This window comes from Spea bombifrons, chromosome 7, assembly GCF_027358695.1.
Source record: "Spea bombifrons isolate aSpeBom1 chromosome 7, aSpeBom1.2.pri, whole genome shotgun sequence".
In the NCBI taxonomy this organism is placed as follows: Eukaryota; Metazoa; Chordata; class Amphibia; order Anura; family Pelobatidae; genus Spea; species Spea bombifrons.
Window position 1 is genome coordinate 12,032,892 of NC_071093.1, and position 26,548 is coordinate 12,059,439.

Here is a 26,548-nt window from a genome sequence, read left to right on the forward strand (position 1 = left end):
AAAAAAAATAATAAAAAATATTACGTTAAAAAAATAAAAATGTAAAAAAAATGATTTGGGGGTCTCTAAAGGCAGATAAAAATGATCAAAATTGCCTAGAGACCCCCAAATTAAATTAAACAAAGTAGTTTAACTTTAAAAAAAAAAGTTTAAGTATTCTAGCTAAATGATCACTGTGGTAGCCAATGTTACCACAGCGATCATATAGCTATAAAAGTCACATTCCCTTTTTAAAAATGGCCGATACTAATTTTTAATCCTATGATCACTTTGATCATGGGGTTAAATTTAGCCAACAGTAGAGGGAGGCAATTTCTGAAATCCTGATGAACTGCAAATATTATTAAAATCAGCCATTTAGCCTGTGCGGTACGTGAGTAACCATATCATCCCTGGAGCGCCTTGCATTTTTACTGCAAAACTTATTTTTGCTGTAAAAGTGATTTTTTTTTCTCCCTTTACCATCATTTCTTTGGGATTGTAAGGGGAAAGAATGGTGTGTACTTCTGTGAGTGAATGGAGATATGAAAGGCGTGTGAATGGTCAGTAATTAGGGTTGAAACGTTGACGTGGCATTACTGCTCACGTGGGAAGTTAAATTATGGCACAAAAAGTACACATTTGCAAAAACGACATCCCTTGGCGCATCAAATGAGGGTCTGCGTGTGTTTCTAGTACAAACCTGGAGTGCGCAAGACACAAATGAACATGTCGCTATGGTTAGAAAAAACATATTTTCTAGCCAAAGCGACATATTCCATCATTATTTGTGCACTCAACTTTTGTCCTAGAAATACATGTAGCCCCTCATTTGAAGCTCCAAGGGGCGTAGTTTCTTAAAATGGATGAATTGTCTGAATGAGGGAGAGCATGAGTTAATATGTGGATGAATTGTCTGAATGAGGGAGAGCATGAGTTAATATGTGGATGAATTGTCTGAATGAGGGAGAGCATGAGTTAATATGTGGATGAATTGTCTGAATGAGGAAGAGCATGTGTTAATATGTGGATGATTTGTCTGAATGAGGGAGAACATGAGTTAATGTGATTGTGTGTATCATAGATGTATAATTGTGGAAGGGCAAAGATGGCACTAGCAGGATGTTTGAGCCATGGGGACCAAGATGGCACAGGCAGGGTGTATATGGGACAAAGATGGCAAATCGTATGTGTGTTATCTGGGTGTGCAACCTGTGATCTATCCCTGTAATTTAGGGGGTTTTAAATATACCATTAATGCCGTGTTTTTATGTGAATTCCAATTGATCTGTACCTGCAAAGCTGGGTTTGTGTGTTCTTCTGTAGATCCATATCTGCTATGCTATGTTTCCATACATTATTTATGTATACCTGCAAATACAGGGTTTGTATGTCTTGTTCAGTTGATTAATACCTGCAATGCTGTTTCCATGTATTTATTTGATCTATACCTGCGATGCTACGTTTCATATATTATTATTGTATACCTGCAAATACAGGATTTGTATGTCTGATTCTGTTTATTTGATATATACCTTCAGTGCTGAGATCACAAGTGAATTTCAATTGATCTATACATGCAAAGCTGGGTTTGTGTGTTAATGTGTTGATCTATACCTGCTATCGGCAGCAGGGTCTAATATTTATATATATATCGGCAGCAGGGACTAATATTAATATATATATATCGGCAACTGGGGCTAATATTAATATATTTGGGCAGCAGGGGCTAATATATATATATATATATCAGCAGCAGGATCTAATATTAGGCCCTGAAATCATTTAGTGCAAAAGTTAAGGTATTGTGTTGTTTAAAGGATTTCAATGATTAGTCGTACTAAATTGTGGCTTCAGGCTTCCCATGTTGAATGATCAAGTATTGTATTGTCCAGTAACAAAAGTATCATTCCATAGCACATTACTTTTGGCAATATACATTTATATATATATATATATATATATATATATATATATATATATATATGTGTGTGTTTCTTCAGGGGTATGATTTAATGGTGGAAATTATTAATGCCCCCCCAGTTTGACTGTGGTATCTTGTGTGCCCCCCCTATATATTGTTTCTAGAGTCGCCACTGTCTGGAAGTACTGGCACTGGTGTTCAGAGAGCCAAAGATGGTTGGTCCACAAAGGCTGGTAAGTTGTTCATCTTTAGAAATGTTTCCTTCTATTGATATTTTTCACATCTACAGATTATCGAGATGCAGATAACGGGTATTGAGTCCAGCTGGTCTGGAGGGTTTTAGCATTCATCCTCTGTTACACTCAGACTTCTCAACATTTCACATAGGTACACCATTGTCTTAAGCGCTAGGGCAGGGTTTTATCAAGATTTTTTTAATGCCTATGTAACCTGCTGATAATTATTTCTGCAACTGGAAGACATATTTATTACTCATTCATCATGAGTTATAATCTTGTATATTGTCTTTCATATCTACAAACTATTGCGACATTAAAGGACGTAGACAAGATGTTCTAACATCCTACAAAGTTGGACCTCAGAGGATGAATGAGGAACTGAGGGATATGGGTACCAAATAGGGCCTTGTCCCTCCTTGGGAGGTACGGTGTGTGCTGTACGTCTGTCTCTAATAGGAACCCCTTCCCAAATCCATGAATGGTAATCTCTAATGTGTACATTTTTTATCTTTGAATAATCAGGTTACTTTGATCACGCCTCAACATGAAGCTCTGATTTTATTACGGCATCAAGGAATGCTGTTGCATACAGCTCTAGACAGTAAGGACAGCGGATCGCGAGCTCCCTGCCTAATTACTGTTTCTTACCGAGCTCTAACTAGGACCTTTCTGACAATATCTGCTACAGAAACACAGAATTACCAGCTGATGTCCTCAGGCATTTTAGAATGTGTTTTAGAATGCGCTGTAATAGCACTTCAAATATTTATTTCCATGTGCTCAAATTCGGGAAGCTCTGTCAGACACATTATCTGCTAAATAGTAGTATCTTTCAGGAAAAAAAAATGTAGTCAGTAGCTTTCAATGAAACATGAAACTAAACACTTCACCAAGATACGTTGCAGCTTTCATCAAAGCTGAATGCAAGAGGCTTGACTCTTGTAGTAGATAAGATTTCAAGCACTTTGAGAGAGCCTCTTTATCCAGAGAAAAATGAATGCACATTATGGCTGTTATTAAACTATTGTGCCGGCATAATATGCTGATAAAATGCAGTCAATGAGCAGCCAGCTATTTTTAAGTCTTTTGTGAATTTCATGTTCTTTTCTAAGAAGAAGATGTTGCAGATTGTCGGAAGCTTTAATGTGGTTATAATGTTGTCATGGTGGCCCACTTTTATAAGCTCAATAAATGTAATAGCACCGATTGGTGCGTGTTCATCAAATGAACATGTTTATGCTACTTGAGTATATTTAAGACAATTAAACAATAAAATACAATGTCTAAAATATCTCCAAACTGATTAACTGCAATGTTGAGAATATGGAAGGAAAAAGCCCCCCCCCCTTTAAAGCGATGCCCCTTTAAATATTATAACCAACCTTTTATTTTTATATACAACAAACTTATGTACAACATCTTTTTTCCTTTCCTTTTAAGTTTCAAAAAGTGATCCAATGATCATCATCATCATGAGAAAATTCCACCCAATGTTATGTGGAAATACATAGTTTTTCTTCTAATCCAGTTGATCTTCATATTTCTCAAAAGTGAGTAAGAGGGTGGACACTTCCGCCTCTGTATATATTATTTTATAAAAAATATTATAGATTAAATCTTGCATAAAGGCGTAGATGAACTGAGATGTAATAAATGGGAAAGCTTTTACTCACGTATGAAAATAGTGCAGCTTATACTACCAAATATATGCACTAAAACATCATTACACACATTATGTGCTACAGCAGAAGACAAAAGATCTCTTAACTAGGATGGTTCTCTAAAATGTAGGGTTGTTTGGGTGCAACTTGGCTGACCTTGAGCTGACCTTGGCAGATGCAACTATAATAATTCACTTTTCACTGACTCACATTTGTATAGATCTCATAACTAGGGCTCTTGGTCCATGGGGCACCGTTGGAGGTCCTGCCACTACTGATATCACATCCACTTCTGGAAGCTGAAGAGGGCCCAGGGGCATTGCCACCAGGAGTATCCCTCGCTTGAGGGGGCTAGAGCATTTTAGTAAGCAATCACACTGAGTTTCAATAAATAAGTAAAACTAATTAAGGGGTCTGTCTTTACTCCGTAATCATACAAACCTCTAAAACATAAATGTACATTTCCTGATCTAAATTTTAGAAAAAATACAAAACAGTTGATGCTACTAGAACACAGGTGTGTTATAAGTTAACAAAAAAAATCCAAAGTTTATGTAGTAAATGTATATTGTTACTTATATTATTACAAGTGTTTTACATTGTAACAGCGAGGGAATGAATGTTCCCCTCAATGGTGAATCTTATAATGTCCGGACATTATTACGTTTCATTGCTATTTCTACATTTGATAGGGAGCTAACAGAAACTTCCAACATATCGAAATGCACAGCAGTTCATTTTACCGAACACCCAGGCGGGTTTTTCTATGGTTTTAATAACTCATAATGTCAGGAATGAACTTGGAGAAAGTTTAGTGAATTGTCCTGGCCAAGTTTCTGCCTAGCTGTATAGTGTTTTTCTTCCCATAGTAATTCTGTTATTGAAGAGGGCGGGTGAAAAAAAGAAATTGTCACTTTTGTACAAAAAGATAAATGTAATAGCAACACGACTTTATAAACCAGGCAACGTAACCATAGGGCTATAGTACATAACAATTACCTGATGGTCATGGTTGCTTTAAATGTTCATAATTCCCAAAAGTGAATGGCGGTAGAATTAGTGGGTGCGCCACATAATTCTCTTGTGATTGCTGCATTCGAAAGACAATCATTTTTCCCATTTGGTTTGTGATGCCCCTCTCCAGGTAAAAGGTTAGTTACCTTGTGCATATGAGCCACGGAACACAGATCTCCATTATAAACACCTAGAACGATGGTCATACCGCCTGGACAGCTGCTGTCCCGTCTGCAATTTAATGATGACTTTAAAATATATCTAGTTCCCTTGCGGTGGTATTCGTATACGGATGCTGCTGGAACATTTCTTCACTCAGTAGGAAGTTGTCCCTGGCAGCAATTTCTCCTGCTGTCAACCTTTTCATTTTCCCCATTTCCTAGTGAGTAACTTTTATTATGTTGACATTGTATCTTACTATGTCCTCTGCATCTTCTCTGGAGTTTTTATAAAACTCTTTGCTATGTTTAGTGTATGAAAAGCAGAAAAAAAAAGAAGTAGAAATAAAGATCAAACCTGTTGTTTACTTCTAAGGGAACGTGGGCTAGAATATCCATTTTTCTGGGTCACTGAATATTGTGTTGTTATTATAGCGGCAGCAATGTCACTAAATCACTCGAAATCACTTCATGTTCTGAGTATCGTAATCACACCTGTCATTACCTTAAAAGCGGATTCAAGGCCGTTAGACTCCTCGAACGCCAAGTTCAAAATCCTGGCGATGTGATGGTCAAAGTCATTTATTTTATGGCTGTATTTCGTAAAGTCTGACAGAAATCCCTGCAAAACAAATGCACAGCAGGGAAATAAACATATATTAAACTCTTTATTCAAAAAATACAGGGTTTTCATCCTTTCAGTGTTGTCACTGCGGTCTAGTATTGTAGGTTGGTAGGAATTGTTAATCTGCAAGCATTTATAAATGTCATTAGACAATCTTCTATTGGCGGGAACAGTATGGCCGCCATCTGTGGTGAAAACCTAGCTGGGATTGCCTAGGAGCTCCGGCACAAACTCTGCCTCAGATGCGTCTGCATTTCCTTTCTTACGAAAAGACTCATGGCTGCCAACCCACTAGCCCAGCATCATCTGCCTAGTTTGCCGCTATGGTGGGGCTGTCCATAACAGAGACGATCACATTCAAAAACTGTAATACAACAGGCCCTGGGGGCTTTCTATGCAAGATAAGCAACCCACGACCCGTCAGTCAGAACCTGGCCTCGTTCCTTTGCTTTTTAATTTTATTTAAATTATATTTGTTTTGCGTGTGTAATACATTTTATAGACAAGTCTTTTATACTATGGATATATTACCATGTCTGTGTAGTCAAGAGGATCATATTTGCTTTCCTGTAAAAGGCGCCAAATTTCATTTGATTCTTCACTCATAATGTGGATTTCCTCACTAAGAATCTTTCCTCTAAATCCACCAATTTCAATTTTTTCAAGTTTTAAGAAATTTATGGCCGCTGTAAATAAGTCCTGAAAGAAAAGAAAGTCATTTTTTATTTTCCACTTTGTAAATATTATATAAACAAAATTATATATATATATATATATATATATATATAGTGCACAATATGTCAAGATTAAAAAGAATACAATGCTTGACAGCAAATATTTTTCAATAAACACTATATATTTTTTATACATTTTGACATTACATATATAAAAGTAGGGGAGGGTCCCCCAACTTCACCAAGCAAAATGTGCCACAGTGCCATCCTGGCCCCTAAATAGCTTGTGAGTGCCACCTTTGCCCCAAGCAGCCGATCAGTACCATCCTAACCCACAAACAGCCTGCCTGTGCCATACTGGTTTCTTACAAACAGCAGAATGCCCGTGTCATCTAGCCATCTTGAAAGAGCTGTGTGATAAACTTAAATTGTGTATTCCTTTATTTAAGAGATATACTAGACGTGTTAATAGTCAGAAGGAAAATCAATTCTAATATCCAAAGCACATCACTAAAATAATATTAGATATATTATTATTAGCGTAACAACTAACTGACAGTGTTCCAGATGCTGTGGAACAAAAAGATCCCATGAAGCACAGCCAGAGTATAAGGTATTTGCTAGATGACCATAATGGGAGTTGTAGCTTCAAAAGTAAGAGTGGAGAATTTACTTGCTAGCAACATGGCTTGTGCATGCAACATAATGCTGTCAAAGAAGGAGAAATGTTAGAATTCATAGTTTAAAACTAGAGGGTCAGATATTTGGATGTAAGAGAGTTTTTACTTTACTGAGAGGGTGGTAGATCAATGGAACAGCCTCCCATCAGAAATGGTTGAGGCTAATATAGTTAGGGAATTACATGCGTGGGATAGGCATATGTTTATCCTGCAGGCAAGATGGGACAAATAGTTCTGCCATCAAATTCTATGCTTCTGGTGCTTGCAGGTATCAGATCCACTAAGAGTTTGCCCTTTTCATACAAAATCATCCATAGGTTCATTCTACATGCGTGTGTTTTTTACTTGATTTCCTTGAGTAAATTAACACTCTTACACAAACAGCTAATGGAAAACATATTTTTTTATCCATGAAATCAATTCTGTTGACCTAGGTTTCCATAAATTAGCTGCCATTTGGACACAATAGTAGCCAGCGAATGGCTCACAACTTACGCAGCCATAAAATCAGCCACACTTATAGTAATAATTACTAAAGTGTCCTGGCGCTCCATCATCTCCAGCTGATGCTCCAGGCTTTATAGATGTGCAAAAGCATCATTAGCACAGTTAGAAATGCCTCCATTTTCATAAATGAATATTCAACGGGTGTGAAAGCTTCTGTATGAATATGCAACAGATGCGCAGTGTCAGCCTGGGGTTCAGAGATAGCTTTCTGATAACCAAATTAATAACGACTATCAGCTCAAGCATGGCATGCATCACACAGTTTGGTAAAAACTATACATAACCACTAATCAGATGGGTTGGTAAAACGTCAATAAAAAAAATATATTTTTTTTATATTAAAACAAGAAATATGATCAGTATGTTATATATATATATATAGGTATAAGAAAATGAATCCAAATCTATAGGTATATACCGGTATATATATGTATGTATATATATATATATATATATATATATATATATATATATGTACTTAGCCAGTGTGATCATCTTACCTCTATGTACAGTAGTCTTTCCAGAATACGATCAAATCGAAAAAATACCAGGTTCGATGGGAAGTCCCACACTTTTATGCTTTTGTTAGAAGCAGCCTGGCAGGAGATTTTGTCTTTGTATATTGTGAATGTATTCTTAAAAGAATGAAACATCTTAACTGTTTGCTGTACCCTTTCCAATCCTTCTTCTAGCTCCATTTTGAAAATCTCTTCAGGAATTAGGAAATTTATAGCCTGTCAAAAAAAATGTCATTTCAAATGTAATCCCTCGTTTGTCATATGTGTTTGAATATACTATATTTTTATGTTTTACAATTTGCTGTTTGTTTTTTTGTTTTTTTTACTTACCCGATCAATAAGTAGATTGCAGAATTCCTGGAGAAGAACAATTATTCGACCAGGATAGCAATAATATCTGGAATGAGTCCATATGAGACAGAAAGTATGGAACAGAGGCCTGAAAAAGCCTTCAATGTCTGCAAAGTTTGATTCCTCCAAATGGGCAATGTAAAATCTCAAAGGCCTAAGATGCAATTCAATATCCAGAGCCTCGGAAAATGCTTTGTGAACCAAAAGACAGACATTTATATTTTTTGAGGATTAAAAACAGAATTCTATGAAAAGCACCCATTGCTATCCAACAATACGCTGATGAAGCCCTGAGTCACCCATTTCTTCCCTTTTGAAATACTCTACCCTCGTGTGCTTTGTTTATCTCCTTTTAAAATTAAAAGTTTCTATCATATCCACTCTCCTCCTGGCAACGCTTGCTTCGATGTAAAAGTACTTCCTGATTTTGTAAATCATTCTATGGCCGTATGCTAGGACATATTGATACAATACATGGAAATACTTTAAAGATGCTTTTCAGACCTCGCATATAAATAGCAAGATTTGTTGGGTGCTACAAGGAACTTACAGAGGATTACAGTCAGTCTCGGCACTTTAAGGCCAGAAGCCAATAAATAACAAGAGGGAAGCCACCTGCTGGGTACACATGGCCACTCTCCAGGCACATGTGGACACACACACACACACTAGAGGTCAGGATCTGCGGCACAAGAGGCAATAAAGGTCCCAAAAGGGTGTCATTAGGCACTGGCCTACTGGGCATTTGCCAGATGTGTCCGATGTGTCACTCCAGGCCTGGGTGCTATGTGCACCAGATGTCCAGCTGGTATCATCAAGGCATGGATTGGATACAAAGTTTTAAAGTGTTTTTCTAGATGGATGTCTGGTACGTACAGTGAAATGTGAGACAGGTAGACACAAGGACAGAAAGATAGATATACTGGTAGAGAGATACCTTCTTCTGCTCTGGAGATCAGATCCATAAAACTACTATAATAGCTGCTTCTTTTTGATTGCAAGATACCAACCACTTTCTGAATTTCTGGATTCTGTAACTGAGTGAAAAAATAACACAAGATAATTGGACTCCTACAAATGATTTTAAGACATTATACTACACTGACACCAAAAAGTTACTTTTGATTCACAGAATGCAATAGTGGGTGATAAATTATTTAAGCGCATCCCTGAAAAAGGTGTCATTACCTGACTGTGAACACCAAGTAAATCTTCTTTTTGCATCAACCAAAATTCTAATTCAGTGGCAGGACCTGGGTGCTCTCCCTGTAAAATCTTGTGTGCTGAGTCTCGCTTCAGGACATCAGTGATCTGATGCGTCCATTGGATCACCAACGTTTCCATAGAATGGAGAGTAATTCTTTCATGAGGACTCATACTAAATAATGAAAACAAGGCATCAGGTTTCTGCACAATGTATCTTGAGGTAATGAATTGGAATTGCAGAATTAAGTATAACAAAACCAAATACATACAAATCCATGTCTTCTTCCGACCGCTCAAGAAAGGTGGGCAATGGTAAGAAAGTTCTCCCTGATGCGAGTCCTTGTAAATCCAGAATTTTACATTTCAACTTTTCGATGTGGCTTTTTACATCTTGCAAGACCACTCTTGGCCAGCCAGTATAATTTTTGGGATTTGAAAGAACTGTTAGCAATATCTGGAAATATAAACATTTATGACCATCCATGTAGAACTTCTCTTGGTTTCATGAGACACATCCTGGGTTGACCAGGTCAAGTATGGCCAGGGGTAGGGAAAGTGTATGTACAACGACACCAGTGTCCCTGGCATGGTTTGTGAAGATCCATAGAACATCATTAAATTGGCCACCACAGACCCCAGTAGATGTCCACCGTGAGGAATATTGGTGCCTACCCCTGAGTGTGGCATTTCTAACCTCCCCCCTTCCCATCAGGATAGATCTAGCAAGAATGAATCTGTTTTAGAAAAGCAGCTTCTAGGATAGATATTTGATGACCAAACACTACCTGGGACATATGAACAAAAAAAAACACTTAAAAAAGGTTAGTTGCCTAAATTCATACAACAAATATGGCCAACTAACATTCAAATTTGTTGATCTCCACTTTTTCTTCTATATAGCAAACTAGAAATGATTCAAGTTTCAACTAAGTGTGTGAGATAATGTGTATAGTATACATAATGTGAATAAAATATAAACAACATATTAAAAAACAAATACAGGAAAAGCGTAAAGGTCTTGATACTCTGAACTTACATCACTGATAAGAATCGGCACTTGCTCCAGAACTATGTAGGACACCTCGCCCATAATAACTTCTTGTTTAAAATTGGTTGTCGAAATTTTCTTAGGCGTTTTCTTCAAAAAGCAGAGAAGTTTTATCTTCCAAGAAATAGACAACTGTGCAATGTGGAAAAGTTAGAATTGCTTTGTATGAGTAATAGGAACATATGCAATCACCCCTAATTAGACTGTGTCTTGTTGCAGGGGTCATCTTAAAAGTTTTTACTGTACCTGGACCACCTATTATTATCACATTTGCCCCATTATTGATCACACGGCTGAGCTCAGTAGAACATGCTAGGTACAGATATATTGCATAACCTTCAGATTCTCAACTAGTACCAAAACCAAAAAAATATGAATGTCTATGTGGCAAGGTCAATGGAGCACTGGTTTGTCCACCAGAGTGATGTGTAGACAATTACTTTGTAGTATTTACTTTGTAGTTATTTCTAGTTACTACAATTTTCCCAACAACCTACATCTACAAGTGGTCTTTCCAACCCAATTCCATTCTCCATATATACCTACTGTCCATGAGTACATTCTCTCATTAATAGCTATTAAAGTAACCACTACATCGATTTCAGATAGCACATGTGACTGAGGTTAGTAGAGTTTGGGGCAAGTCCTTTAGTTTTGGGAGGAGGTTGCCCTGGGGGTAGATGCCATCAAAGATCTAACCTGGTCATCTCCAGCGCGCAGGGTGTCTCCAGGACCAGTAAATAAGAATAGCCTCTGGCACTCTGGAGTCTCCAGGAAGGCCACCAACAGCTTGTGGTTCTCCTCTGCGGACACAAAGCGGTTCCACTTGTCGGGTTTGAGTTTGAGAGCCCTGAAAGCCTGTTCCTTCATGTGATCTACACGTCCATCCGCAGCCAGGCTCTTCCGTGGGACCTCTTTGTGGACAATAGCGCCGGACTCCATGTGAGCGCTACTTGGGTCTGGAACGTAGGTGTTTGAGCTACGACCCCTCTACAAGTTAATCTTGATCCACCTACACAGGTTACAGAAACGCTACTGAACAGCAGTGAGCACTAAATTAACTCATCCTGCCTGTAGGGATGCTGCCACTCTGCTGCTGTAACCTGACCTCCCAGGGACACCTGAGATGAGTCCTACCACCTCCAGGAGCAGGGCAGAGGTAAGTATCACTCATCTAGTTTGCTTAGCGATGAAACAAAATATACGGTTTATTTACGATGCCCCATAAGCCTTGTCGGGCCCCTGTTTCTCGGGGCTGTCGCATGTTTATCAGGAAACCCGCTGACACCAGATCGGGGCTTCGGAAAGAGCGAAACACCGACACTCTGTAGCTGAGGTTTAGCACGCGGCGTATATCGCGATTGTCATTTTAAAGTGTTGCAGATGTGATGCCCCTGAGGGTTGGGGGAGAGGATCGTGTATTTTCTATTCTCTGATTATTTTAACAGTGATTATTGCCGGGCTTCTAATATCATTTCCCCCAAAAAGCCAAATGAAACTGCATCTAAACTTTTCTTTACACCTGGATCATGCTAGAAACGGACTGATATTGACACAGTGGCTCGGAGGCAGAGGTACAGTCCCTCCTAGAGGTTTATTAATGTGGCGTGGAGGGGTCTGCTTTAGTACCCGACTACCTTCCTTGTTCTGCTGGCACTGATAAGAGAGGCTCAGTCTAATCAATGACATTTGGAACATGAGTCCCATGAGCTATACCTCCAGCATGTAGACCCCTTTATGAGCTATACTTCGAGCATGTCGACCCCTATATGAGCTATACCTCCAGCATTTCGACCCCTATATGAGCTATACCTCCAGCATGTCGACCCCTATATGAGCCATACCTCCAGCATGTCGACCTCTTTATGAGCTATACCTCCAGCATGTCGACCCCTATATGAGCTATACCTCCAGCATGTCGAACCCCTTATGAGCTATACCTCCAGCATGTCGACCCCTATATGAGCTATACCTTCAGCATGTCGACCCCTATATCTGCTATACCTGCAGCATATCAACCCCTATATGAGCCATACCTCCAGCATGTCAACCCCTAGAACCCCCAGGTTCCTGTTGGAATTATGAGACCCGAGGAGAGACAAAACTAACTTATTTGATGCCCTTATAGTTGTGATACCTTCTGACAAAAGCAACATGATACTTCTTTCAGATGGCCTATACCTGTATACCGATATACCTTATATTTTATTTATTAACAGGTGGAGACAAACTCACAATAGAGAAACATCATGGAAACAGACAACATATTACAGGCATTAAAAAGAACTGTTCCGGTATCTCCATGCCACCTGTCTATAACCCAGAAATACGAAGGCAAAGGCTGTCCAGGTCAAACGGAGGACTGTAAAGAGCTAAAAGTAAGCAGAAATACATCTTAACCCAAGCACCCTGCTACTCCATTTAACTACATAAAAGTATCCAAGGACCGAGGCATTAAATAATCCATGATTATTTTGTTTATGTTTACATTAGACATTTGGTTTAACTTATTTTTTTCTGCCATTGTATAGTATGTTCATAATAAAAATTTTAAGGGGAGGAAAACTAAGCTATAAACATTTAAGTTATAAACATAACAGGCCTGGAAGAGGAAAGCCGGTTCTTACTAAATGGTTTAATTTGATTTTAAGAGTAGATGAGGATTGTTCACCTAACAGTAACTAATGAAATGACTCGGATGTGATGTTGTGGTCTGGCTTAGCCCAGAAGGGAATGAGCTGTGGATAACATAAATAACAATAATAATTAATAACGTGGGAGGACATCCATTATTTGTCTTTTCGTTACAGGAATATTTAACCAATTTTTACTATTATGTTGGTGATCTAAGAAAAATGACTTACCTACCAACTACTTAGACAAGTAGCTACACCATACTAACACTGTATCGTATTTTTAGTTATTTAAAAACGTACCTTTTAGTAGAAAATACACCATTTATATTGTCTAGGAAATAGATTGGATATTTTCATATTATCCAGCGGTCAATTATAGAAAAATCCATCTGATATAAAAATACCCCCACACATTACATCTGTGGACCTCATAGAATAAAGCATTCGTAAAAATCAGGAACAGTGCGAACGATGTTAATTGTTTCCAGTAGTAGCCCAATGTCCTGGCGAGGGCACGCGACTGTCCAAATACTTAAGGACTGCACTGCAAACCCTTAAATATAGAATTAAATCATATAACCGACGCATGACAAAGGAAGAGCATCATTTAGCAGGTACGTTTACAAACGTTTTATCTAAAAACTTTATTTTATTTTTTATTTATAGGTTAGCAGCCCACCCAGTAGTACCCCCCTGTTTTTTACTAAAATAAAAGTTGTGGTTTCAACTCTTTGACATAACTATACAGTTCTATCCCTCAATGAGGTCTTGCGTTGCTGGCCTTGTATAATGCATAAATGAATGAGATTAACTCTAAAGTAGCCTCAACATTGAATTATTCATTAAACAGGGTCAGCCTATGCAAGATGTAATTCTGTTAGATCTGGACGACATTAGCATTGCCACAACATATTCAGTTTGTTGTAGGAAAATCACTCAAAATACAATTGAAGTGGGTCGCAGCGGTCCAGGACGGAAGGACCCTTTCTTAACTATTTTGAACCGGCACAGGGAGCCAGGAACACATCGCGCATGTTACGTCACAGCGAAACCGAGGCTGCTCGCAGTGTATGTTGCAAGTTGGGGGCAAAGAAGGCATGTCGAAGCTGTCTGGGGACAATGATGGCACAGACAACCTGTTTGTGGTTTATGACAAAGATGGGGGCAAAGGTGGCACGTTGGACATGTTGCTTGGTTTCGCATGAGGGCCCTGTGCTTTCTGGTTACACCCCTGATAAGAAGTTTACGAGAACAAAATAAAAACCCATTTTTCTTCAAAGCTAAAATACACCACTGTATTCAGTGCTCAGGGGAAAATATTTCACAACGGCCACCCCTTTTAAGATGGCTGCTCCGAGTGGTATACACATAAAATGGGTTTTTAATAATTTAAATGTTAATGTGGAACACTAATTGCATATTGTGGCTTATTTACCGTTTTGGGAAGAGACATCCTCTTTAACAGCTCTAACAGCCTAGATCAAGTACCGAAAAGTCTACTTACACCAAATAAACAGTAACGTAGCGCATCACAAACACGGGCCGTGTTCATTCGTTTCACAAACATTTCATACTTTAAGTGGCAGTTGTGATTCCAAGCGGACGCATTAAATTTTTTCCAATATCAAGTGTTACCGAGTTACTAAAACACTTTTTCAAGAGCTTGGAAGAGGAACCCTCCAAAATAAAAGCGGCCCACAAATAGTATAAAAAAATCCAAAAAATATTCCTGACAATGAATATGAAAACGGCAAAGTCAAAAGAAAGAAAATAGTGTTTTATTAAACTACCACACTGTTATAATACACTTTAAACATACACTTTAAAGGTAGCTTTTAAATTTGAGGTGGTCATAAGAATAACAAAGACCCAGATGACGCCTGTATATATGTGAACTGTCATAGGTGCTGCAATTTTTATTCTTTTTTTATTTGACTACGTCTTACAAAATGGTATAGGACTTACATACCTGTAATGTAACTTTGTATCTTTACACTTTTCTATAGATGAAAATATAAACAATTAAAAAATAAAACGAAAATACAGCAAAATAATAAAAAAAAATATACATATTTATCAGGTAAATGTATTCGATACATACAATTCTTTTAATGGTAGAAGCCAAAAAAAAAAAAATAAAGCAAAAGGATTGTTTAAATGCTGGGGAGAGAGGGGGAACAAAAAAAAAAATTAAATGTTTTCTTAAAAAAACAAAAAACCTAAAATAAACACCCTTGTATGAATTCCCAATTCCCACGACGCGGACTTGTATGCCTTGTATTGTCACTATGGAAATGATTTAGATCACGTTTGCATGTGCTATGCTAGTTCATTTACAACGATGGGTTTCATGTCTGAGTACACAAGATTGAAATCAATATGTGCTAAATGACAAAACAGTTCACTATTTTTGGTCCACCAGTGTTCAATAAAGTGGGTGCTTAATCATAACATTTATTTAAACCATTCAAAAATGCTTCAACCTACAAAATCTTAACATTGGATATATTGTTTTCAATACGCAAAACAATTTTAACAAGATTTGGTTTGGCAAATTAAATCTTGCACATGGCTTTTCAACACTCGACAGTGGCCGCTGCCTACAGCTCCATGTTAAAACTTGGTTGTAGAATTTTACAAGAGAAATGCTTAAAATTGCTTACATAGACCCCCTAATTAAAACAATCTGCTGTTAATCGTTACATGGGTTATGGTAAAGCCGAACCGACATAATATTTGCTGGGAAACATGATTTGTCAGTTATGCATAATAAAAATTCCAGTCATCAAGAAAATTACAAAAATTTATCATAACATAATTTCTTTTACCCATCCACTTTATCTTACAATAGATAAATACCAACATGTTCTTCATTTTTTATTTTTTTTAAATTTTTCTTTTTTTTTTTTTACACTAAACCACACAGGATTGATGCGTTTGGTTAGACTTCCATTTCCATCTGTCAACATTATTTATACTTGTATGTATCATGGTAAAATTTCATCAGTTCTAGATTCCAAATGTACCTACAAAAGCCATGCAATTTTACCATTTCATCATACTTATGGAATAGCATACAAAGTAAGGCATTTCAGTGTCATGTATAACCAAGTTACTGTCAATCCAAAAAGTTTGCACATCAATAAAAAGATATCTAAGAACTCAAGAACAAGGTTTTGTTTTCCCACTACTGTATAAAAATAACCACAATTAATAGGTGTTGTGTGATCTTTATTCCATTGTCTCATTTCCAGAAACTGTGACGAGTTGTAAGGGAATCTCAGAGTTAGAGAGGAGATCTTGATTGCTGGTGCCAGTATTTACAGTTCCTATGCCAGGTACAGATCCTTGCTGAATATTTGCAAGGATGAGGGTTGTTCCTTCGGCCGTTATCAACGTATCTTCAGGCTTCGCTTCTATCGATGCCAGCACAGCACTGCTGGTGTGAATGCCCTTTTTATTTTGATGGGTTTTAATGTGTTTGGCGAGGTGGTCACTTCGCATAAATCTCTTTGAACACTCTGGACAGACAAACTTCTTTTCACCTGTGGGATGACCAGATAGCCGGTAATTAATTGCACTGCTACAGATTAAAAATAATGCAGACAGTGGCCTAGCACTGAACTTCTGGATTAATTTAAAATCAATATAACACAACATTATAATGTACATTTCAAGACACTGGCATATAAAATTAACATTCTTTAACCTAAACTCTGACAAAAGCATCTTGTATCTTTAGGTGTTAGAACTTTCGGGTCCGAGTATTTCTATAATAGTTTTCAGAGATCCTTAAATATTGCAAATGGGAAACATTCAAGTCTAAGAATTTAAAACCAATGTTAAGGCAGCATGTGAGATAGTAGGAGTAATGTCCAAGCATAATGCCAGATGACTTCTTATCATAGCAAGCAACTATTTTAAATGTGTCGTTCTTTGCATTGATTTAAAGGAACGAAGGAATCCTTACCAGTATGTGTTCTTCGATGTCGCTGTAGTTCATCACTTCGAGTAAACCTCTTACCGCAAAACATCCAAGTACAAACAAAAGGACGCTCTCCCGAATGCCAGCGAAGATGCGCTCTCAGGTGTGAAGTCTTCCCGTAAACTTTACCACACCCTGGGATGTGACAGATGTGTTGCTTTTTCTTTCCAAGATTTGTACCCCTAAGAATATATTTGGCAGAAAACAGGTAAAACAGTATATTGTTTATGGGAAAAATATTGCTTTTTACCTAACAGCAATAAAAAAATAAAAAATGATCTGAAGATCATCATGATGGAACTTCGTAAACCGGGTAATACTGTGTTGTTGGATTTGCTATTTATTGATAAATACAACCAAACCAAAGCAGTGATTGTTTTATACGTCTGAATATTTCTTGCTTACTAGGGCACTGTCCAACATTACTGTTAGTACTGGAAGTCCTTGGAAGACAATATGGGCTTTCACACATTGGCACAACCCCAAAAGAGGTATACTGAACGGGGGGGGAGAAAAGTACATAATTGGAGGAAGAAAGGAATTAAAACTACTACTGTTGTCATACTGGCAACCTGTATGCAACTTGGCATTCAGCTTTAAATAAGTTACGATACAGAACCAAAGAGCATCACCAAAGTCGATACATCATTGAACAGTGTGAACATGTACATACCTCCCAGCCCCATCTTTGCAGTTGGGGCATGTACAAGCTACTCTCCTCAGTCTTTTTCCCTCTTGATTTGGTTGGTCCAGCTCATCATCCACAACTTGAACTCTCAGGTGAGTTAAATCATTTGTGTTGACAGTAGTCTCCCCAGTAAGTTGCCATTCCTCTGGATCAGGCTCTTCCTCCTTAATTCGTATGCCTGAACATAAAAATAAAATAAAAAAAATGAATAAGTAATTTACGAACTAAACTGTGTGAGAGAAAGCTTTATAAACCTCACAGCAATACAATGAACAATAATTTAAATAAGAGCAGGCTATCAGGTTAGCTTTATCTGCTGTTCCGTTCTATATGAAATTTAGAAAATAACAGCACTTTATGGCAAAGCACAGATTGTGAGAAATTTCTCAACTGATTTTGGAAATGCAAAAATATAATCATGGTATCTGCCAAACATTAAAAGATAATCATAATTTTAAAAATGATCATCAGGAAAGCAATGCTAGATACTGATTACTGCTGGGAATTCTAAGTAGCAATGAAACAATATTTTTTGGTGATGAATTAAACAGAGGACATAATTATAAAGATCATATAGGGCAAAGCACTAAATGAGGCACAAAGCCCCTGGAAACTAATGGAATCTTCTGGCTGATCACATTGCATCAGAATGTCTGCTTATAGATACAGTCTACAAAACTAAATAAATGGATGGCCTAACACTTCATCTTCATAATGTTTGCTTTATGAGTCTCCAAACCTCTAACTGACAATTGAAACGTGCAACTGGTAAATTGATTGGTAAAAGACTAAGAGGGAAGTATCATTTTTTTTTGCCAACGCCATGTGGTATCAAAACCAATCTAAATCTAATCTGTTCTTCACCAAATGTAGCATCTGAGCCATCAATCTCTGATTCTAGTTCACCGATGTTAATTGTATTTGGTTCTGTTAACGTACATGCAACTGATCTGCTGTAAACAAACCAATTTAGACTTATTGCTCTAACTCATGGAATCTTATTAGCAAATACTAACACAAGAACACATCGCACTGTAGCGGAACGACAGTTTTGAGTTTGCCAGTTAAACTGCCACACATGCTACTGTAGGCTTTATGAAGCATTAAAGAACATATGGCGGCTATAGCGTCACTGGAAAGTTGACAACCTGTACCTCAACCATGGCCTAACTTCATTTTTAGAAGGAAACTGCATTTAAATTCAAAATTCCACAACTGCCTTGATACAAATTAATTTCTCCCAGAAAACCTATTCAAACTCTGCACAGGCTCATGCATATACTGGATTCTTTGTTGTAACTGGTTATGTGTAAGAAGTATAACTCCCTGCCCCGTTCAATACCCCCAAATACGTTAAAAATACTTCCCGATATAGAGTACTATGTGAAAATCACAACTCAGGATTGAGTAATTCAATTTTCCTCTTCAAGTGCATCTGGTACTCCCAGTAGTTCATACATAGGTTCTTCAGACCTTAAAACTGTTATTTTAATATCCCATCAATGAAGAATGTATATTAATGTACTTGAATAGTCACAGATGCACTTACCTTTACAAAATGGCTAATGACTGATATTTATCATGCAGAAAAATTAAGAATAACTTACCGCCAGGGCTGTCAGAATTATCTCCATGCTGCAAATGGATGCCTGCTGCATCCACAGAGTTTACGGTAACAGTCTGTAGGTTTGGGAGCTGACCAGTGCTTAAACTAACTGGGGTTCCTGCTCCTCCAACTTGCCCCAGTGTGAGAGTCTGCACGGGTGTCAATGTGATTTGTTGAGGAGAGGAATTCTGAATCTGTAAATTCTGCAAGTTCTGTACACCTTGAACTTGAAATGTCTGCCAGGCAATCTGCCCAGAAGGAGTCACTGTCTGTGCCTGAATTAAGAAAGTTCCAGGGTTAAGTTGCAATTGAAGATTCTGCAAGGCTTGTGAAGATATGGTCTGACTTCCGGCCTGAACAGCTTGGATTGCTTGTTGCGCAATACTTTGCACAAGCTGGGCTTGACTGGTGGGCTGCTGGCTGTCTTGGAGCTGTAGTTGCTGTACCATTGGTTGTGATGTTGAGACCTGAATGTTCTGCGACTCATCAGTTAGCGAAGCCTGGATATAATTTCCCTGAAGATCAGTCGCATGCACCTGCCCACTTGGGCTGCCAGTCATACTGTTTGCACTTTGATGCAGCATTCCAGCACTGTCTATAGTAACCGGAAGCTGAGATGAAGAAGAGGTTGGCACAAACATGTCATTTTCTGAGTTATCACCAGCTTCGGGAGAAACATGCTCGTGTTCGGCAGTCCTTTCAGGTGTATCAGAACTGTCTATGGCTTGCCCTGCACTTATCAAGTGTCCATCTGCAGTAATACCTGCTGTCATGGCTTCAGAACTGCCAGACAAACCCAATGAATCCAAGTCAACACTATTAATGGGAACAAAAGTGATGTTGCCAGGAAGCCCTATGGGGACATTAGTGACAACCTGTTGGCCACCATAAGAACCACCCCCAATAGTAACTCCTTGAATCTGACCAGCTTGTGTTAATATATTTGAACCTGATGACAAAAGACCGGCTGAATGGTTTCCGGGGATTATTTGAATCTGGCCACTTTCTTGATCTAGACCGCCATTGTCGGATGTGGTAAAGCCAAGCTGAACTTGTTGACCATCACTTGTCTGGAGCTGTGGGATGACTTGATATTGTACATTGGACAAAGTACCATTAGCACCTTCTGATCCTTGTGCTACAGAAAACAGATGCTGATTTTGCAGGGTCTGAATGGGAAGGACATACTGTCCACTTGACGTTACTGTGGCACCACCTGGAAGCTGCACTATGTTACCACCTTCATCCTTTAAAGCAGCTTGGGCTGGGGTTAATACTTCCCATCTATTTGGCCCTCCTGTGAGCTGGACAGTTGATAATTCCTCTGTCTAGAAAGAAAGAAAAAAATTAGCTCCTAAAAACGAAGCCATTTTAAAATGTTTCTTCTTACAGTTTTGGGAACAGAAGGAAATGCTAAGCACACAAGTGCAATAAAACCAAAGTAGTAAGTTGGACCAAACCAATTACTTGTATATGTACTACACAATATTCTCATGACGGGGACGGAGTAACGTCATAAACAAGAATAGCCGAAGCTTGCATTTTGTAGTTATGAGAGAATACGACATTACTGCCAGTACTACTTTACTTTTATAATAACTTCAGAGCCAATCACTAAAAATAGCATCAGTTTATGAAGTATAACATTTCATATGTACACATTTTAATGGTTAGCACAAAGTAGAAGAAATACATTATAGGATCAAAATTATGAACAGAGAGCAATGCACTCCGCAGCTAGATAAGGCATGCAATACATGCACTGAGCGGCAGGAGGTCGATGCCCACACCGAAAGTTTGAAGGGTAGCTGGTACTAGTTATGGTTTCAGTAACGGAAACTCAATGTTTTGGGCATCTGTCCCCATATTCTGAGTATTAGCAAATGCTTGGTCATAAAACAAATCCAGAGTATCAGACACGTCAGTTTAAGGAAATTAAAAGTCTCACACAAGAAAGCATGTAAATATGTCTTATATCCACAATAAACAATAAAATTAGCAGGGAAGCCAAACCATGTTTTTATGTATATTAGGAGTACAGTATTTTTTTTCTAGATGTTGATTTGTTTTACCCTTCAGAGTATGAAACCTTCCTCAAAGCCAGTGTTTTGCAACAGATACCACTGACATCTGAAATTAAATAGGTAAAGTACCAACTTTACCTGTATACATTAATTTCACATTGTGGTCGAACAACTGGACAAGACCAATCTCAGGGTTTGTAAATGGCCTCAACAAACACAAGGGTGACTGCAAATTATATATAATTCTCACAAAAATGCAGACATGCCAAAATATACAAAATGTTCGAGAGACATAACAGACATCATATGCTCCTTAATACATAGGCCAGCTGAGCATTTAATCATTCTCCCTCACCTTAAAAACATTTGCCATTTTCCCCGTGACTTTACGGCTTGGCTTGCAGCTCAGCCAAACACTTCTCCCGCTACCACAGCGCCTACATGTTATACCCCCCTGCCAGCAACAGCCAGTGCTGGCTAACACCAGAGCTCTAGCGGAAGCCCACACAATAGGAGCGCTTTCCTGACACAGATTACCCGCTTTAAACAGAGGGGACCGTGAGCTGCAGCTTCTCCTTTAGTTTAGTAATTTTTTTGTACAGGTGGAAGAATGCTTATTATTTTCAGTTCTTTCTTGATGAAGCTGTCTGGTACAGAAATTTCCTCTAAATTATATTATATATATATACACACACACACATATATATACAAACCAAAGGGAGCAGCGGCACACTCAAAAATACTGTTAGTATACACAGGGCTTTTATTTGCCCCAGTGCTCCAAAAATAGCCAGATATATGTAACCAAAGAAAAATGGGCACTCACGGGTCTTTGTAGTAAAGTGTGTTTAACACCAATTTATTTAAATCAGCATGGCCAACGTTTCGGACCACCTCCGGTCCTTTCTCAAGACCTTTCAGTAGCCTTAAATTGACAGCCATCCTTAGCATTATCAGAAATTAATTTGGATTAATTGTATTGATATTTATGTTCACATAGATTTTAACAGTTAAAAGTGGTGCACGCATTCTGCATTGCTAGTATAATGCACCGCTTATAAGGGAGCTGGCTGTATTGTTACGAGTAAATGCATAACTTGAAGTGATTATTGATCCTAAAAATGTGGAAAAGTGTTGGATTCAATCTGGGACTTGCTGATAGATGCACTTTGTGTAGGTGAAGAGGGGCACATGCTGAACCGGATCCTCCGCCTCTATAGCACCTCTACACAGACGGGGACTAGATTAACAAGCCTTTTCTTACCAATTAGGAGTCAGCCGGAGATGAATATTAGCATCTGCCTCACGTGCAGTGGAAGGTTTCTAGGGCTATACATGGGCTCCTGGGAACAACTGAATGAAATGATTCTAACACATCATACTTGCAATTCCTGCCCTTTAAACATTACCTAAATAATAAGAAATCACTCACTTAATCTTTAGATATCAAGAGGTATTGATGGTTCAATATATATGGCCTTCTACCCTCCATGCTTTAGATTCACATTTACTCAAACCAGGTAATGAAAAAGTAAATGTATAATTGCTAAACTGGTTTTAACATTTTAAAGCGCCTCATGATTAGTTAAAAGTTTTCTTTGATACAGGAGGCAGGGCCTACGCACAAAATCCATAAAGAAATATGACTAGCAAGATTTTACTAGTAAACCGGATTAAAGTTTTTAGGCACCAGCAAGGAATATATACATAAGAACACTGCTAGTTGTAGGGGGCAGAAGTCTCATTTGTCAAATGATTTGTGTGCATTAAAATAAACTGAGTCCATGCAAAATTAGATTTAAGTTGTGGGTGGCACGTCCCTTTAATCAGAGGGCATGTTGATAGTATAAACTAGCAGTCTTTAAAATGAAATCTAATCTGTTTCACTTCCTGGTTTGGAATTATGTCATCAGAACGTTACAGAAAAAAACCCACAAGCTTTCAGGTTGGTAGCAATCTGAAAGTGAATCCAGTTATGATACATATTTAAGCAAAGCAATTCTGAACTCTCCATGTAACGGTTCTGATAGACCACGTATGTTTATGCTGTATAGGAGTAAATGTCCCGAAACGGAATGTTAAATGCCAAAACAAACCTAGGACTGGATTACGACTCTGTATCTCAACTACAATTCTCATCCTTCTCAGCCGGCCTGAGACAGGCAGAAGTATTGTGGTACATGAGAGCTGCGGCTTATCAGATCGCTGGAATGCAGAATATTGTAGTATACATATACTAAATCCTGCAGCCAAGTTACATGGAGTCACCATCACAGTACCTGACATATGTATATTTATTAGCACTGTATAACAACAAATTATAGGCTATTGTTAGAGATAATTGACTTAAAAGCAAGTGATCAATGTATCTTTGTAGCATTATTTCCTGTTGTAATGAACCCTCTTCTCACATCACTCTTTCAAAGGCTGCCAGAACCAATGAGCACCCAGCAAACACGAGGACTAATGTAGCAAATATAAAGATACACAGGAACAAAAAGTGTATCGTATGTGTGCTGTGTAGCAAACCCTGTCTTCCATGAAGAACGAACAAACAAACGCACAAAAAAACGCAATGTATCCATACGTAGTGGGACTCCTAAGACATCACTGTGTTAAGTCCTTGTTTGACCTCCCAACGAGGCAGGTTAGCATATAACTCTGCCCGACAGTGTAACAAATACCCATATATATATATATGCACGATCAGGAGCGTTTACATACTAGCACTAAAAGTGATATAACCATTGCTACACCCAGTTCACCGTACTGCTCTAAACTAGGTTCACGTTCCGACTGCATAATGGTATTTTGCTGTCGTGATGATGCATATATTAAAAAGTCTATTCTCCAATCTGTCATAAGCCAATAAATACAAACGTTTGCACTTGACAAACTACAAGTGTGGCACCTACAGAAACATGGATGGCTTAAATGTTAAAGACAATAGTAAGTACCACAAACAGAAGGACCCCCATGTAGTAATCACCACCTGTGTCCTGAATGCAGCATAACGATAAGGCTACTTTTTGAGTCCATGATAATACACAGAGAGATGATGTACTGAAAGGCACGAATAAAGGAATTTTAGTTAAACTAACCTCAACTTTTATATGGCTCAGAACAATTTATCACATTTTTATAAAACCAGATATATATATATATATATATATATATGAAAAATATTTTCCCAGAGATGGCGAATGCCACTGTATGCAGCAACACAACAGTGTACACAGGCATATTATCCCTGCAAATCAACATCAGCAAGCAGCGCACAGTGAACGTGTCGAGTAAAATATGCGTAATGCTGCAGGCAAGATACATGAACAGCTCAACCAACACACTGAAAAGAAACAAACAGGAGGAATACTGAACACGTCTCTAACCTATGGGGAACATTTGGATTAAAGCACTGCTGCTGAAGAGGCATGCAGCCCCATAAACACAGTCCTGCTAACTTAAAGGACTACAATCTCTTCCTCTAAATACACACTAAAAGTCAGTGAGCTGAGGGCGCCATGGTAACCGAGGTGTTAACTCCCCAGACACACTGCTCTCTTTTCAAGGTCAGTTCCTGCACTGGGGATGCTCCAGAGCATCCTCTAAATTTAAAGAGACATATAGGCCTGTAGGAAAGCCCTGCAAAGGCGAGAGATGCTTCTCCCAAATCAGCACCAGCCCTTAACCTTATCCAGACCACATGCAAGCTGTACACCCACCTCAGTTAACACAGCAGCTAGGAGGCCAAGCTAGCTTCGGTGATATGAACACAGGTGGCGTGACAGGGGGGGTCTCTATAATATTATAAAAACAAAAAAGGGATCACGAAAGGGTGACCCCCACCAGAGCCGGTCACCAGGGAGGAGGAGCGGTGGGAGGGTGAGCGGAGGAGGTGGGGGGGTTCAGGAGGACATATGTCCTCCCCTCCCTCCCCTAGGGGGGCTGTCTGTACTTCAGCCTGGCTTCATCACTTACCGCACCGGCACCATCACAACCGCCATCCCTCCTCCTCCGGGCCGACCGTGCCGCAGGTAGCTGCCAGCCGAGCAAACGGTGACGGCTGAGCGTCCTACCCACAATGGGCGGGTACAGAAACAGAGAAGTGGGTGGCCGTTAGTCCGAAGCAGACACAGGAAGTACGGATCTTGTGTGCTTTTATTATGTGTGTCTTTTTATTGTTTTGTTGCTCCCTGGCATCAGTAAAGTAGCTCCGACCGTGCCCGGGCTGTGTATGCGCAAAGGCCACACGTACGAGGCGGTGGGGGGGAGGAGAGGCCTGTGTAGGCCTGCTCGCTAGGCTTGGGCCTTAGGCCCGCTCTTACCTGCCCGCCGCCTCCTCCTTGGTCGCTCTCGTCGCTGCTGTTGCCGTGCTGTAGATACTCGTTCTGACCGTCTATCTCCATGGCCGCCATTTCCTCTCTCTTGACAGGCTGCTCAGGAGCTGTGGGGGGGACGACAAAGAAACAAAATGACAGGGAATGGAAGGAAGCGCCATTACAGAAACGGGGGTTTCCTTCTCCTCAGGCCACCCCACCTCCCTCCCCTCTGTCTCCGGCCTGCAGAGCTCACTACGCAGCGTGGTCCAAGCTCTGCCGGGCGCCAGGAATCCGTTCGGCGGACTGGATACCGCACAAGCGCTCGCTAGTGAGGCGCGGGCGGGGATTGGGCTACGTACCGGTCATTGTGTTTGTGGCAGGATTACAGAAAAAAAAAAACAACAAACGGTCCTCAAAATAAATGAAGAACCCCCGGACAGGGGCTGCGGGCCGCGGTCGGTTTATTTAGTCGCGTAACATGCTTATTGTATAATAATCACAGGCGGGCTGCGGACGGAGAGAAGCAGGCGCGTTTTTTTTTTCCTATTTTGATTGACGGTGCGGGAAACACAAAAGGTGGGGCTTCCAGCCAGCACGGGGGACGTGTGACGTCAGACGCATGGTGGGACTCTCCTGCTTCTCTGTGTGCGATTGGTTACCTGATGGTCGCAGAGCACCTCTGATTGGATGATGCTGATGTCTGTGA

At 39.2% G+C, this 26,548-nt stretch overlaps 2 protein-coding genes across 2 annotated transcripts in view; both read right to left on the reverse strand.

Annotated features, from left to right (window-relative positions):
* The window catches only part of LOC128501692 (dynein axonemal heavy chain 11-like), a 122,706-nt gene extending 111,180 nt beyond the window's left edge, over positions 1-11,526 (reverse strand). The window contains exons 1-9 of the mRNA XM_053471259.1: positions 11,284-11,526; positions 10,537-10,674; positions 9,806-9,990; positions 9,519-9,708; positions 9,268-9,367; positions 8,310-8,521; positions 7,962-8,195; positions 6,132-6,299; positions 5,481-5,597 (exon numbers count right to left, since the gene is read on the reverse strand). Of these exons, the coding sequence (XP_053327234.1) occupies positions 5,481-5,597; positions 6,132-6,299; positions 7,962-8,195; positions 8,310-8,521; positions 9,268-9,367; positions 9,519-9,708; positions 9,806-9,990; positions 10,537-10,674; positions 11,284-11,526 (1,587 nt within the window). The remainder of the gene's footprint in view (positions 1-5,480; positions 5,598-6,131; positions 6,300-7,961; positions 8,196-8,309; positions 8,522-9,267; positions 9,368-9,518; positions 9,709-9,805; positions 9,991-10,536; positions 10,675-11,283) is intronic.
* Positions 11,527-14,976: 3,450 nt separating this feature from the next.
* Positions 14,977-26,495, reverse strand: SP3 (Sp3 transcription factor). Its single transcript, XM_053471604.1, has 6 exons — positions 26,202-26,495; positions 25,849-25,967; positions 19,501-20,827; positions 17,879-18,071; positions 17,191-17,387; positions 14,977-16,765 (listed from the first exon to the last, which is right to left on the reverse strand). Exons 1-6 carry the CDS (start codon positions 26,206-26,208, stop codon positions 16,452-16,454), a joined length of 2,157 nt encoding a protein of 718 aa, XP_053327579.1. The 5' UTR covers positions 26,209-26,495; the 3' UTR covers positions 14,977-16,451.
* Between the last annotated feature and the right edge of the window lie 53 nt (positions 26,496-26,548).